Consider the following 15,710-nt stretch of genomic DNA (forward strand, 5'->3'; position numbering starts at 1 on the left):
AAGCGCCCGATGACATCATCAAATGCTTAAAATGAGCGTGTACGGTGTAAATCCATTAATTGTACTACTTTATTTACAACTTTTGTCCATTTGACGCAGTCCGTTTTCTCAAAATTCCTGTTTATTCCTGGGACAAGTTCCGACATTTCGTCACATGTTTTGCTCAACTGATATTAATTCGTAATTGCAGTAGGTATTGTTTTGGTTAGTTGGGTAAATAAGTGTAAATATTATTTTCAATTCTGGGCTCCAAATCTGTGGAGTATTCTACTTCCAAATGGGTGGCTAATTACTCATTTTTAGTACATACACACTAATTTATGCATACATTTGGGAGGGGGAACTGTCCCGCGAAACTGAGGAATTTTTTGGTAAAAGAACGTATGAGACTTGCTGCTAAGATTGTACCACGTAGTTCTCTAGTTGTTCTCTAGTTCTCAGTTCTGCTATTAATTTTTCCCTGAATATGCTTCAGGTGCTAGTCACTATTGTAAGGAAGTAAGTCGACTGTGAATGAGTTTCATCATCTGCCACAAACGCAATGAAAACTTATTGTGCAATCTAAGCAGCATTGCAAGGCTTTTTACCTAAAAAGTCTCAAATTGAAGGAAAATTGCAATAAATGCAAAAAAGTAGACTCTTTCCTCTCAATTCCAACTGTTGTGACTGACTGAGATTTACACTTGGGGAAATTAGGACGTAGGATGATATAAAAATCTTGCAAGAGTGTCCATGCCTTTCTCAGTAACAAGTTCCCCCTCCCTGACATTCCTAGTTCAAATATGGATGTACCAAGAGCCTCCTCATTCCCATTTTCGGCCATGTGCAATTGAAGAAATATTAGAGGGCTAAAACCATATTTAACAAGGGCCAGGTTCGTGGAAGTTTCATGTTGTTTACTTTGGTCTGCGATATGCAGGTTTTTAGGTCGTATTCCTTATGCAAGATTACCTTTTTTTCTTTCTCATCACATTTTTTGGTCAGCTTGTCTGGTACGGTCATTTTAACAGGAAGCCAGAAGAGAGACTGCCACAGAAAATGCCACTTTCTGCCACTATCCAGCACTCGATTATCCTGCACTTCATTTATCTGAAGGTCATTTTGGTCATTTTTAAGGACACTCTCAGATCCTGAGGTCAATTTCAACGGTTTTTTTCATTATTTCTAACATATTCTTAGGATTTTCAACTATCTGGCAGTATCTAATGCGGGTCTCCACCACAAATCGGCGGTTAACCGAGGGTCGATTGTACTGCTATCCATGAATTCATTGATTAAAAATTTAAAGTATTCTGCCTGAAATTTTTCGTTAAACAAAAAACATGCAAAATCAGTTGGATTCAATGGCACATTCCAATGCCAAATGCCATGCTCAATTCCACACATAAGGGAGGATAAAACAATAACTAACAAGATCCACAGTTTTTCAGATTATTTTATTTTTTTTAAAAAATTTATTCTTTAAATATAAATAAAAATTAACAATAATGGTGTTAAAATAATTATCGTAATCGTAATAATAATCATAATGATAAAAAAATAATAGTAAATAATGATCATAGTAATAAAATAGTATTAACAAGGCATGGTTAATAAACTTTATGACACTAGTGGTTACAAATTGAAATAGAAAGAATTTGGAATATAATTGGATCAAATCTATCTCATGTTTTTCTGGGAAAATCTTTCAGAACCACAAATTTTACGACACGAGAGTAATGGATAAAACTAAGACGAATTACATAATGCATTCTGATTTTAAGTGTATTATTTTTTTATCAAGAGATGAACTTTCAAAGATCGTAGCAAGACGTTGATGGATTTACAGCGTTGACAATAGGTTAAAGTCAGCTGAAGAAAAAACCAACAAAGAATTGCTGCTTTTGCAAGAAGAGTGAGAAACTACAACCAAACAAATACAATTAGTTATGTACTTGATTAACTCTAAAGCACTTTTCATGAGGTTTTCGTCGATAACTGAGCAAGTTTGAAAGAATAAATTAGAAAAAAAAAATAAAAAAAAATGCTTAGAGGACAAATAAAAAAATAAAATATTTACAATTGAATATATTAATTATCATTGTCACATCACCAGTAAAAAACAATGACAACTCATGATTCTAAAATGTGAAAATTTTCACTGTTGCGAAATCTTTATCCTGATAAACCGGCTACACAGGTGAAGAAAACAGTCCTTATTGAATGTGATTCAAACTGCAAAAGACACATTATCATTTGTGGATACTTTTGCTTTTAAACACTCGGTAATCACGATTTTGATACTTAAATTAGCAAAACCAAAGACCCAGAGATACAGAACTTTATCTAGAGGAAAATAGTGTCAGTGGAATAGAGTAGAATATAGATACCACAGGATTTGAAACATAAATACTTTTGATTCATTTCGATGAAAGACTAACATCTTAGAGCGATGCCCTGCAATTGTAGTTCATGCAGAAGCACGCTTAACAAATAATGGAGGGACAATTTTCGGCTGTTCTGTCTCGCCAATTAAAACTAAGTTATTGATAATTTTACAAAGCTTTAGTTAAAGTCTTAGTTTGCACCAGAATTCTAAAATTTTGAGCAAATATCCTTGAGCACACTTGTTCTGAAAATTATTAGGCGAAAGTTGTGGTATTTGATAAAGCCGAGAAAAGGTACAATTGAGGTAATTTCTCTTTTGCCAGGGATAAACCTTTGCTAATACATTTAAACATCAAAATGACAAAACTTCGAAAACAAGCTCGCTCATGATTAACTTTCGAAATTTCAGAAACATAATACGAGAAGGAATTTACCTACTCTGTTTCATTTTTCAACGAAGCTACAGATTGATACCTCTAGCGTTACATGTGCTGTTGTCATCCAAATTCTTTACGCAAAAATATTAATTTTCAGTTTTATAACAAGTCATTCCTTATGACTCAAGACACAAAATTAATAGGGACTCGATGTAACGGGGGTTTCAAAGTGTCAGCTTCAATGAATTTAGAAAATTAATATACAAGTGTATTTAAACATAACTTTTGTGTAATTTTTGTTAGGAGACTTATGCTTAAATGCGCTTGTACGTACAGTTTCTAAACATTACGAGAGATGTGAACAAATTCCAATGCAATATTTTTCTTTGCAAGTTATGATATTAACAACTCAATGAATAAATCGATCAAAAACGATCAAATGGAGGACCCGAGGAGTAGTAAAATAACGGTTTACAAAAATAAGGAGTAAAAATGTTAAAAAAGTCTAAATGCAGCCAACCTAGTCGAGGAATGTTACTAAATATATAAAACAAAACTTAACATTAATTAAATTAAATTTTAAAAAAATAGAGTTGATTCTCTTTACGATAAAAAAAATAAATAAATAAATGGAAATAAAAAAAGAGAGAGAAAAAAAAGATAACAATGATTCACATGAAAATTGAAAATAAATTTAGAAAAGTACAAAAATATGAAAGTTGAGAAAGAAGAAAACACAAGTTCATTATTAAATGGAACATTGATTCTTGCAAACGAGCATTAAGTAATTTCCCCTCATTCCAGTATAGGGGAAATCAAGGGGAGAGAACAATCAGATTGTTCCCTTCATTTCACGGCAAGAAATACGGGATACCTCAAGACAACATTTAATAATGATAATAATTCACTGACTTTTGAGTTTGTTGAAACTTCAACTTTGATTGTATTTAATCAGCTCAATTTTTTTTTCAAATTAAACTAAATTAATTTATTCCCTATCTACAAGATTAAATAACCTAAAAATGGAATAAATAATACATTCATCACTAAAATTTTTTCTTTTTATACAGAAATTTATTGACAGCAGAGAATTTGTAAGACGTACAGACATCCGACATACAAAGATACTGCTGGACAATAGACTCAAGCCTCTGATATGAAAAGTTCGAATACAGGGTGCAGGATAGACTTTAAAAAAATATACAAAAAAATGTTAAAACAAGACAACTAGATTCAACAACGCAGAATACAGGATGCAACCTGCAGGTTTGCTTTGCCGATTCTTGAATCACGAGGTAATTCCAAGATTAAGTACGAGAGTTTGCAGTTTGCGATTGCTTTCCTTGACTGAATGTTATGTACACGAGTTCAGAGCTTGCTCAGTTTCCTGCTGGATCAGAGAAGAAATAACATAAATTAGCACATCAAGGATTAATCACTCAGTATCTTAGAAATCTTTCAAATGTGATTAGTACCGACAAATACAACGCACCAGTTGAGAATCATGTTTACATGATTTGATATTGTAAAACAGAGGAGGTTGTTTGATCTGTCCAAACATCAATTGTTTGAGTCTAATTTTAACAGTGTTATTTCCCATTGAGAAAATATGTCAATCATCCACCACATTATCGCATATCATTTCCTTTAATTTCATAATTGATTAGTAAAAATTAGGAGAAAAGTGTTTTGAGGAAAGAAGACAAGCACTTGTGTCAAATTTACTTCATGCTTTCCTGAACTGAAATTAGTCTCCAATGTGTGCTGTGTGTTACCTGAAGGTCTACCTGCAGCCTGATAGTTGAAATCCTTGTGTTTTCCTAGTAGAAAAGCCAAGACTGATGTGAAATGGACCTGTATGATTAGTCGGCTGTATTTTTGAGTGACGGGAGAAGCTGCTCATCAGGCTAAATGATCAACTAGCTAAAGGCAACTCCTTCCTGGCTGATAACCAGCTGATTACTTGGCCCAATAAACAGCTACTTCAGTTGCCCAAACGACATAGACGACCTATCATATGGCTCCATTTCACCTCAGTCTTGTCTAGTCTACAAAGAAAACACAAAAGTTCACCACTCAAGCTGCTGGCTCTATTCAGAAGACAGACCTGAAAAACTGAGCTCCTGACCAAATTAGAAATTCTAGTGATGTGAGCTCATTACTAACATTCACCGAAACATAATAATGCATTAAACTGACTTGTGTTAGTAATTGTTATTAATTTTTTTTTTCTTTTCTTTTTACTTCCCTAATTTACTCATTGGCTGAGGAATGTTTAGCCAGAATCATCCTAACTGCATCAGACATTGCTTAAGTTTCTCTGCAGTTTTTTCTTTTTTAAAACAGAAAATTAAAAAACACTTGAGACTTGAAATTTTGAGCATACGTTTTAATAATCTAGGGTTGTATAAAGAGTTTAAGGGTGTTTTAAGTCTTAATTCCCTGTTAAACAAATGAAACATGAAAGAAAATTAGGCAACGAGAAATGCAGTAGGCTAATTCATGAAAAATATATCCAAATAATATGATAATAAATATGATTTTAGGTGATACATTGAGAGCAGTTTTCGACAATATATCTTATTTTGTTTCTTTCCCTAGAAAATTTACAAATACAATATTTTCCCCCCAACTGATGATTTTAAGAGAAGACATAAGAAAAAACTATAATGAGAATCATAATTCAATGATGAACAATAAAGAGAGTCTCAACCAGCTATAGGTTTATACACTGATCTACGTTTAAAGATTTTACAAAAAGAAGAGTAAGGAATTAAATCAAAGAAAATGAGAACTAAACCCAAAGGATTACACAGCAAGACAAGCACACTTGTTGGCAAGACCAGCAACCTAAAAATGACTCAAACTAATTTGAAACTCAAACATGATTTTCTCTTAGGATTTTTGAGATAAGTCTACCCACTGTATTGACCATCAATTTCCGATACAATATTGAAATTTATTTTGGGTTGCTATCCTCCTCAAATGGTAATGATGGAATTGTTTATTAGGATTAAGTCAGCAAATGTGCAAGGTGCAATACATTAAGTAAAATAAAGCAATAAAATTGAAAGCAATTGAGTATTCATGCTGTAAATAAGTTGGAAGAGAGCTCTGACATTCAGTATTTACAACAGCTGGCGATTTTTATAGTTATAGCATAAAGAAAGATTGCAATGAAAAATAATGGCAAATATTTGACAAGAAATTGAAGTGAGTTAGGCGTTTAAATTGTCTCGATGAGTCTTACCATAAAAATTTTGAGTGACTCAGCGTGCCCACATTTCCTCGTTGCCTGTGAGCCAAATTGAACAGTGCGGAAACGCCAAATTAATGAATGCGAGAGAAAATAATATGAAAGTAGGTATCAAGGTAGTGTTCCCTATTTTTCAAACCGCAGACATATATTACTCAAGAAATGAGTGCTGCTATCTCGGAAAAGATAAACCCAAAAGCGCTTTAAAAAGAATACTTTTTGGAAAACAGACTGTCATGCTCACAACTTGAGAAAATGAATGGATAAAAAAATAAAAAAAAGTATACGCCAGAAAGAAAAGAATGATACTTAAGTGGCTTTTCGAAAATTGTATTTGTGACCGGATCAATGAAAAGGGACCTTATAATCCAGAAGAAAATTTTCAGTATCTTTTTACAAAAGCTTAAACCGCGTTTTTCTACAACCTAATAGTTTTTTGCCTTGGAGCTTCAGGAGTTCAGGACTTGTATCTCTTTCAATTTCAATTTCTCTTACAATTCTCAAAATCAAACTGTAAGGATCGAACTCTAGCTGAAGTTTCCACCTTTTCATTAATTATGCATTTGTGAAAAGTTAAGGAAAATTTTTCCCTGGAATATAAGATCTCTTTTCAGGATTATGTTTACATACTTACAGAGCGATCTAGTTACATTTTCTTTAAGTTATGCAAAATTTGAGACTCAGAATTGAAGAGAAGAAATCTCTATTTACAACTGATTGTTCTTTAAGCCCTCATACTAGGTATAAACTCGTAGACCTGTAAAATTTCTTAGTGCTGAAAGTTAGTTACCATGAAAGATTATATTGTAAAAAAAAAAGTAAATGATTAGAGAGACTGACACTCAAAATTTGTGTTGTTTATAACTTTTCCACAAACGTTTTGCCTAAAAAAAAATGATGGCTTTATACAGCTGTTACTTCATTAAGTTACGAGTTTTATACAAATATTACATAATTACAAGAAAACTTGAGAATTATTTAAGGCACTTTTTCTAGGTGCTTACACGGCAGATCCCTTAGAAAAATTCCAAATTGACTCCTTGCTCAAAATACTGTTCTAAGATTACGAGGACACAGTAAAATCTCGTTCGGTCGAATTATGTAGAGACTGAAGGAAATTTCTACTTGAGTGGCATTCCGTTTCATTCGCTTCACCCCTTTTAGCCTCTTGTTTCATCTCATTACTTTACTTTTCTTCAGATTTTAATGCTCATTTAAAACTCCTCCAACTTTAAGACTTCAATCTCCAAGTTATTCATGTTTCACAATTCTCAAGTTAAATCTGTTGATCAAATTTGATGGAGCAAAAATTTTTAAATTGAAAATGTGAAGTGGCATCAACATCAACAAATCATCAAAGGATATCAAAAGTCACAGCTTTTGAAGCTCTTACTTTTAAACTTCCTTCAAAAATACAGGTGATTCATCATATATATTTTTTTGAAACGTTGGTTTCATTTAAAATCATTCCTTCCCCTTGATTTTTCGGGTACAAAATCGAATTTTTGTTGGGTTTTCCGAAAATTCTTCTTGGACTGAAACAGGTTTTTCTCCTCAACAAAAGAGATGGATTTGTCTTCAACATCGGTTTTTTATAAATATTGCTCTTTACGGCGGTTAAAATTTTTTTTTTTTGACTTTAGCAGGATTTTGTCTTAACTGTAGTTCGATTTAAGGAGATTTCACTGAAGTCTGATCTGAGGTTGCTTCGAGAAAAACCAAACTTTTTTTTTTTTTTTTTTATCTCCGAGAGGAATCTAATCTGAATTGGATTAAAAGTAATTCATATTTTTAGTTCTTCCTTAAATGCCTTTATTTTCGAACGTGATTGAAATGTTATGCTTATTACTGCTTCCTATGGATCTGGAGGATCTATGGATCTTCCTATAGAGCTAATTTAGATAAAACTATAGAAAGATGACACTGACAAGGCTCTGATCACCTTTGAGTACGAATTATTACCTAGTTATTGGTACCCAAATTTTCAGAATGTATTCAGGGACTAGCATATATGATGGAAAAAAATCACATTCCAATGAACAGATTCAGCAGCTTTTGGAAAAGGGAAAGTTGTATGCTTACGACCCAAAACAATGTTCGAACAATTGGAATTTGGAACTTTATTTCATAAAAAAATGCATAGATTTTGTCAACTTTTTCTTTAAAAGTACTGGTTTACTGAACTTATTCAATAATGCAGCTTCCAATTAAAATGTGGCTTCCCAGATGAAAAATTCAAAGCAAGCAAATGAGAAAGTACTTCTTCACAGCAGAGACCAGACGTTTTTAAAGCTTAAAAAAATATTTCAAAGCTGTGCACAACAGACAGATGATCAGCCACTCGCTAAACGTAACAAAGCAAGCTACTGAAAAGTTCTTTTACGAGTAACGATAGTGAAATTACTATGATGATAAAAAAAAAGTGACTATGTCACAGAAAGAACTAAGAAAGTTTGTCACATGTAAAGATTCAAAACGGAATTTTGAGTGCCTTGCAAAACTGGCAAAAATAATAAAGGTGAAAAAACCAAGGCCGAGGGAAGGTAAAACAAAGAGGACACAAAGACGAACACAGAACGAAGAAAATCTGGCCACAAAACCACACAAAATTTTGAAAAGGAGCTAAAATCTGATAATTATTTACCTGTTTGGGCAGGTTCAGGTTTCACATCGCTCACATCCAGCGTTTCGTCGTTGATGACGGAATCGTCTGATGCTGCCGAGCCTCGTTTGGCACTACCCAATCGCGTTGAGCTGAGACCAATTCCTGTTGCTCCGCGCCTGAAGTGAGAGGAGAAAATTAAGTGTCAAATATTTGAGGAACATTCATGAAATGCTGAGTGAATATTGTGGGCTAATTGATATTCGAAAGAATAACCTCGCATTCTTGGTCCTGCCATAAGTATGGCTGCAAGAACATTTTAACTATAATAAAAATAATCATTGAACAAATATAGGGTAACTTTTTTTTTTTGTCAAAGATTAATTTAAACTATACTATAGATCAAGCTGTGTTCAGTTTTGGTTCAAATACGAATCCTCATTAGCAATTGAGGCAACGCTATTACTATCTTTCCATTGCATGAAAACTTCCAAAAATTTAAATCCAAATAAGCATTACTATTTAATGGACCACTAGACAAGGTACGAATTTCAGCATTCTGATACATGTTTCTCAATCAAAATTTCACGTAGAACACGATACGCACAACGAAAATTACCAAAATCAACTCCTGACGAAGATATTTAATGATTCTTGATGCGTGAATTCAAACCACCCGCTCATGAAAACTCAATGCTCTACGTGATTCACATCGCGCGCTAAATGTTTATCATGACAGTCTCTGCGATGTAAAAATCTTCAACTTCAATCTTGACACTTTGGCTCAGCTATAGCAAATTACCAATAGTTTGAACAACACATGGTGGAAAATGAACATTGCTCGATTGAGAAGCTTGCTGAAACCGTTGTAGTGCGCGATTTGACTCACGTAGAGCTTTGAGTTTCTTGTGAGCGGGCAGTTCAAATTCCTCGTAATCAGTGCGAAATAAAAACGTTAATATCTTCGTTAGAAATTGATTTCGGTAATTTTCATAATGTGAATCGTGTTCTACGTGAAATTCTGATTAAGAAACATGTATCAGATTGCTTAAATTCGTACCTTGTCTAGTGGTCCATTGTACAATAAACACAACTGCACATCACCAATTAAATTAGGACACCTGAGTGATTTCTATAAGTGACAGGCTTTAAGAGGCTTAGAGAAAGCTTATAAATCTGAGTATTTTGAGCTTTTGCTGAATCTTTCCTCTAGATTGATTAATTGAATCGATAAAAAAAAGCAATAGATAAAGAAGAAAAGGAGCATTCCTATTGAGCGGAACAGGTGGTTGTTAAGGAATAAGGGGCAAAATGATGGATTAACAAAGGGGTCTCACATTGTCTGCCGTTAGATAGTCTATCAATTGACTCCTTTGTCCGTACCAGCCACCTGCTCCCACCAATCTAATTTCTCCATTTTCTCATTGTTTCCTGAGGTTGTCATTAATTTTCTGTTGATTTCAGCTCATAGATATTTTCAAAATAAAATTTAATCTACATGGAGATATAAATGGAAAAAAAAATTTGTTTCAATATAGCAGGAATTTGGTCAAATTATGTTTAAACATGATGATTCTGACAATGGAAATAAGGATATTGTTGCTTAATATTGATATATGCTAACCCAACCTAGCCTTGCAATTCTTAGGAGCAACAATTGCTTGGTATCCTTTGACTTACCTGATTTTGTTTTTCAGATTATTATTTTCTCTCGTCATAGCCTCATAAGACTCGAGCATGTCCTCCAGCTCTCGCTGCGCTTTACGTTTCTGCGTCTTTTCTCTGCTGATTTCTTCCTCAGCTTCATCTAATTGTCTCTTCAGAGTTTTCACTCTTGTATTAACCTGAAAATGAAAATTGAGCAAATGAGAAAACTGCTGGAGAAATATCGTTCGGCATCTGGTTACACGCTTTATTTTCTAATATATCATGCCATAAAATATACAGCAATCGACCACTAATTATCAGCAAGTTGAAATGAAAGAAGAAAGGTGAGTCAAATAACCAGATCTACACACAAATTCTGATTGGGTCTGTGATTGTTGCAAATGACTACGCTTTTGAAAACAAAAAGAAGGAAGACTCTTTATCTAATTTTTTCAATTTCGGTACCCAACTGTTATACAATTTTTCTCAATCAGGATAGTTCTTTAAATATATGCAAAAATCTGTTATATTGAAAATTGGTAGTACTGTAATCTATTTACTCATATTAAATATGCCATCCTTTTTGCTAAATAATAATTGTAAAAAAGAAAACGAACTGACGAAAACGAAATAATGAGATAAAATAACAAAACTATTGATGATAAGGAAAATGATCCTACGTTCAGTTCTTTACACTGTTCCTAAATGAGCAGGCATTACATCCAATAGGGGCAAAAGTCCCACTGGACAACAGCAATCATAAAACTGGCGATGAACGTATAAAATAATAACTTTTGTTAAAACTGAAGAAAAAAACACAATAATTCAGTACTTAATCACATTGAAAGGGTAAGGAGGCAGAAAAGATGAACCTATGCCTTTAGCACAGTGGCTTGATTTGTATGGATGTTTTCTGGAGCAATGTTTTTACTTCTTTTTATGATTCAGAATCAGCGCTCAATGACTTACCTTTTCTACTTGTTCCTTGTATTGATCTGCATGTCTCCTTTCGTCCTCTAATTGCATTAAAACTTCCTTCAATTTCTTGTCTAATTTGCGGTTGGCCTTCTGGTGTGCGAGTCTTTCCTTAGCTTCAACTTCGAACTGTTCTTCCAATGTGGCGATCTTCGATTCCAGCGCTTGGATTGTTGCTTTTGTTTTCGTGCGTTGATTTGTTTCTAATTCTGATAGTTTCGTTTTCAATTCCTTGTTTTGCCTTTCAAGGAGCATTCTATTCGATTCCAATTTTTGAGTGGTTGATCTCTCACTAGCCAAATCTGAAACAAGCAACCAATACTGTGCTTAGAGCTATGAGGTGATGAGTGAAATGGAAAAACATTTTTTTTGCTCAATGACAAAACATGATGTTTACTTGAGACTCTGAGTAAATTCTTGGTGAAAAAGAAAATTTTTATTGAACACTCTCTGACTCACTTCTTTCTCATGAGGACCAAACGGAGATTTTTTGTTTTTGAGCAACTTGGTTTCCATAAACACATTTCATAAAATTTACTTATGATAATGCCAAATTAAAACAATATAAGCATGAACAGGACGACTTGCCATCTTACTTTTATAAAAATGAGACATGATTCTTGATACTTGACAGTTTTTTGCACATTTCTGTTACTAGTGTCTATCTTGCAAGATAACTTAAAATTCGTAAAATTCTGAAATCTTAGGATGGAAATCAACTAAACTCACCAGTTGTAAGTTGCTCTATTGAAATTTGAGATTTGCGGGCTCTGTCCATTAAGATTTCAGAGTTGCTTTGTTCCTCCTCTAATTCTTCTTCTAAAGCAGAGATGCGAGCTTCAAGACGACGCTTCTCATCAATAAGTAAGGTTCTGAAAAAATGCACAGCAAAATTAATTGTTGGACCAGTATAAAATAAAAAAACTCATTACACCTTCATAGGGCTACATGAAAAGGCTCACAAACAAAGTAGTATAAACTGAGAAAATTAAGCATTCATAAAAGCGTGTAATTTTTTTCCAATGTATTTAATTCCATTTTTCTCTCATTCTGTTATCCCTTTAGTGAAGATACGAATACTTAAGATATTTTTTTCGTAGCAACATTATATAAAAAGTTTGGGACAAAAAAACTGAAAAACTTGGTTGTATAAGAGATGAGAAAACAGGTTGTTCTTCATGTGAAAAGTTTGATGAGATATATCAACATAGGAAAGTGTTGCAAAAATACATAAAAATGCCTATCAATAAATTCTTTCCCTGAAATAGTTGAGAAAAAGGACTCTCTTTGCAATTTTTTTTTTTTTTTGAAGATCACAATACTTACCCTTTGTTAGCATTACTATTAATTTCCTCTTGTAGGTCATCACGCTCACTTTCAGCTGCACGACGCTGCTTTTCAGAGGTGGCCAGATCCTCACCCATCTGCATGAGCTCAGCTTCCAAGCTCTTCATTCTACGCTCCGTCTCCTTCACACTGGCGGCTAATTCATCACGAGAGGCACGTGCTTCCTCGGCGTCCCGAGAAACATCCTTCAATTGAGCCTGCAATTTCTTCAGCTGTTTCAAGGCGTCTTCCTTGAGTTTGTTGTGCATCTCAAGTTGATGTTCTAGATCCTTGTAGTCGGCTTCTAACTTCTTGCGCGAGGCAAGAGCAGCAGCACGTTGCATACGTTCTTCTTCCAGCTCGGCCTCTAGGTCACGAAGCTGCTTGAGAAGACCTCGCCTCTTCTCCTCAGCTTGTTCTTCCTTCGTCTAAAAAAAGAGAGGACAATATTGAAAAGACAATCGAAATAATGCAGTTTGAGAAGGATGCAACACCCTCAGGTGAAATTAGACCCAATTTTCTCCTTATAAAGCAATATTCTTAGTCACATGTCATTTTAAATATATAATGAAACTTAAGCAAGCACACCAGCATGAGCTTGAGAAATTTTTGGATTCATAAGTGGGGGAAGTAATACTTCATGGTTATTATTATGTCAACATCTAAGATATTTGGGTAAAATTAGGACTTATGGCTTACCTGCAGGTCACGCTCAAACTGTGTTCTCAAAGCCTGCATGTTGACTTCTAACCTAAGCTTGGCATCTTCAGTCATTTGAAGTTCGTCTTCTAGTTCTTCGTTTTGAGCTTTTTGTTCCGCTAGCTGTGACTCAAGGACACGTTTGGCTTTCTCTAATTCATGAACCTGTGGGACAAAAAAGATAAAATAAAAAATAAACGCTGAACACAGGTTTAAATTAAATACAACTACCAATGACCAATATAAAAAGAAACGGTAAAATGTTTGAACTGAATGCTTCCTTAAAAATATACAATGCACTTGGCTGAAGTTACAAAGACATTCAGCAAAAATCAAGCCGTAGCATTCATTATCGAAAGGAGACTAACGGTGAAAAAACTTAACAACTTTTGAAAATCTGAAGCAAGGAAACTTTCTTTAACTATCAGAGATGAAGATCATCTAAAACCCTCCAGAGGTCAAGGGGAAGGTGTCTAAATAGTACCACTTGCTTGTAGGTAGGATGGCAAATTTTGAACTGATAACTTCAACACATTGCTTTTTTTGGCACCAATGATCAAAAGAATTGAATTGCCTTCACTTTTCTTTTGGATTTAAAAGTGGAAGAGGTTCATCCAACGATATTTCAAAGTACAATCATAATTAGGATTTCATGTCAAATTATAGTTTAAAAAAAATGCTGCGTTGATATTTTTCTGAAATGTTCCAGCCACAAAATTCTTATCATCAAGGAAGTCCACGATTATTAATTTCAATTTAATGGGCTGTCTCGGTCCTTTCGTAAGAAAATCTCAACACTCCACAGGAACTGTCTTCACCAAAAAAAACTGCCGTCTAATATCATGAAGCCAGTTACAACCAATACACCAGAAATGGTATTGCAACCATTATGTAATCAAATAAAAGACAGAGACATAATTTACAAAAATCAATGTCAAGCCATTTCTTCTCATGAGAGACTGCAAAGCTAGCTCACATATGTTCATCGACTGAACAGAGGGTTCAGTGGCAATAGCTACATAATTTAAATGTTAAAAAGGTTCAAAGGAGGAAAACAAAAATGAGTCGATAAATTAGGGAATGCAGAAGCTATTGCCAAAATATAGGGAGAATAAATACTTTTTAAAAATGGATGATACTGTGGTAAAAGGATGGGAGCTAAACTTCTTGTTTCGGTGGTGGTAAGACTTATTGTAACAGAACTAATTTGCGTACAAGACTACACTAAGAAAATTTAAAGAATTAAATATCGGTGGCGAACGACGCAATATTTTAATGTGAGGCAAAGAGGCTGCAAAACTATTGTTACAAAATGAAAAGAAATAGGAGTAAACTTTTGAATTACCTCTGCCTGAGAGCAAGAACAAGATAAAGGATATGATAAATACCAATGAAAAAAGTAGTTCGATTGCAAGTTATAACAGGGTTTCCATAATTCCTCCATTCTCTGGTTCCCTGCTTTTTCCTTGATTTTTCAGACCTTCGAAAAGACTTTCAACTAACTGTTTTTCGTTTATTGAATTACTTTTGATGAATTTTTGACAAAAATTTCATCTTACAAAGATTTAAATTATGACAAAAGGCATTCGAAAGAAGGACATGGCTAGGAAGATGGCTCTCTCTTGAAGAGTACTTGTTGACATTACTGAGCCGATAGCTACTCGAAAAATTTCCTGACTTTTCATATGAATCACCCGCCTTTTCAGGTTTCCCAAACCCTTGGAAACCATGAATGTTATGATTATAAAAAAGTACACGTTGGATATTTTTCTGCATATAAAACAGTGTATCCAACAGGGATTGATAAGAACACTTCAATTAATGAAGGCCTACCAAGTTCTTGATTGTAAAGACAGAAAAGGTTAAAATATAGACACAAAAAAGACCTGATTGGTGACCATCGACCTGAGATCCGTGTGCTAAAATTTGTATCTTCTTTTAGCTGAAAGATGATTGCGCTACGGGAAGATAAAAGTTCTCCTTTTCTCCATTAAGAATCTATACATTTTTTGTATTCTCAAATAACTAAATTTTATACAAAGTGTTTGTATTCCTTAATTTTCTGATCTTATTAGTCAAAAAATAAAATCCATCAACTTTTTTTACTTGGAGTGACCCCATCATAAAACAGTATTTCTTTTATATCAGGTTTAAGGGAGAAATTCAATTAAAATTCTTTTCAATTAAAAGATGAAGGAAGAGACTTACATTCTTATCGGCTGTTCCTTGATTATTGACCAATTCATCTAATTCTGCTTGCAACTGTCGCTTGGCACGTTCCATTTCTTCTACTTTTTCCATTAATTCATCGAGTTCACGGGTCAATGAAAGGACCTTGGTTTCTTTTTCTCTGGCTTCACGTTCTGCAGCATCTCGTTCAGCAGCGAATTGTTCAGATACAGCCTGGAGATCAAAAGAGAATAAAAATTTATTGTAAAAGATCAAAATAAAGACACATCTT

General features: G+C 33.9%; 1 protein-coding gene across 4 annotated transcripts in view; it reads right to left on the reverse strand.

Annotated features, from left to right (window-relative positions):
• Positions 1-1,417: 1,417 nt before the first annotated feature.
• The window catches only part of zip (myosin heavy chain 10), an 86,507-nt gene continuing 72,214 nt past the window's right edge, over positions 1,418-15,710 (reverse strand). For 2 of the 4 annotated variants that reach the window (XM_072297506.1, XM_019052395.2), the window contains 9 exons: positions 15,458-15,652; positions 13,250-13,414; positions 12,551-12,978; positions 11,954-12,096; positions 11,219-11,526; positions 10,283-10,446; positions 8,645-8,781; positions 5,995-6,039; positions 1,418-4,131 (listed from right to left, as the gene is read on the reverse strand). In XM_072297506.1, the coding sequence (XP_072153607.1) occupies positions 6,014-6,039; positions 8,645-8,781; positions 10,283-10,446; positions 11,219-11,526; positions 11,954-12,096; positions 12,551-12,978; positions 13,250-13,414; positions 15,458-15,652 (1,566 nt within the window). In that variant the 3' untranslated portion in view covers positions 1,418-4,131; positions 5,995-6,013. Of the gene's footprint in view, positions 4,135-5,994; positions 6,040-8,644; positions 8,782-10,282; positions 10,447-11,218; positions 11,527-11,953; positions 12,097-12,550; positions 12,979-13,249; positions 13,415-15,457; positions 15,653-15,710 lie in introns of all 4 variants that reach the window. The other 2 variants (XM_019052397.2, XM_019052396.2) reach the window with 2 other exon arrangements.

The sequence above is a fragment of the Bemisia tabaci genome, chromosome 2 (genome assembly GCF_918797505.1).
Source record: "Bemisia tabaci chromosome 2, PGI_BMITA_v3".
Lineage (NCBI taxonomy): Eukaryota > Metazoa > Arthropoda > Insecta > Hemiptera > Aleyrodidae > Bemisia > Bemisia tabaci.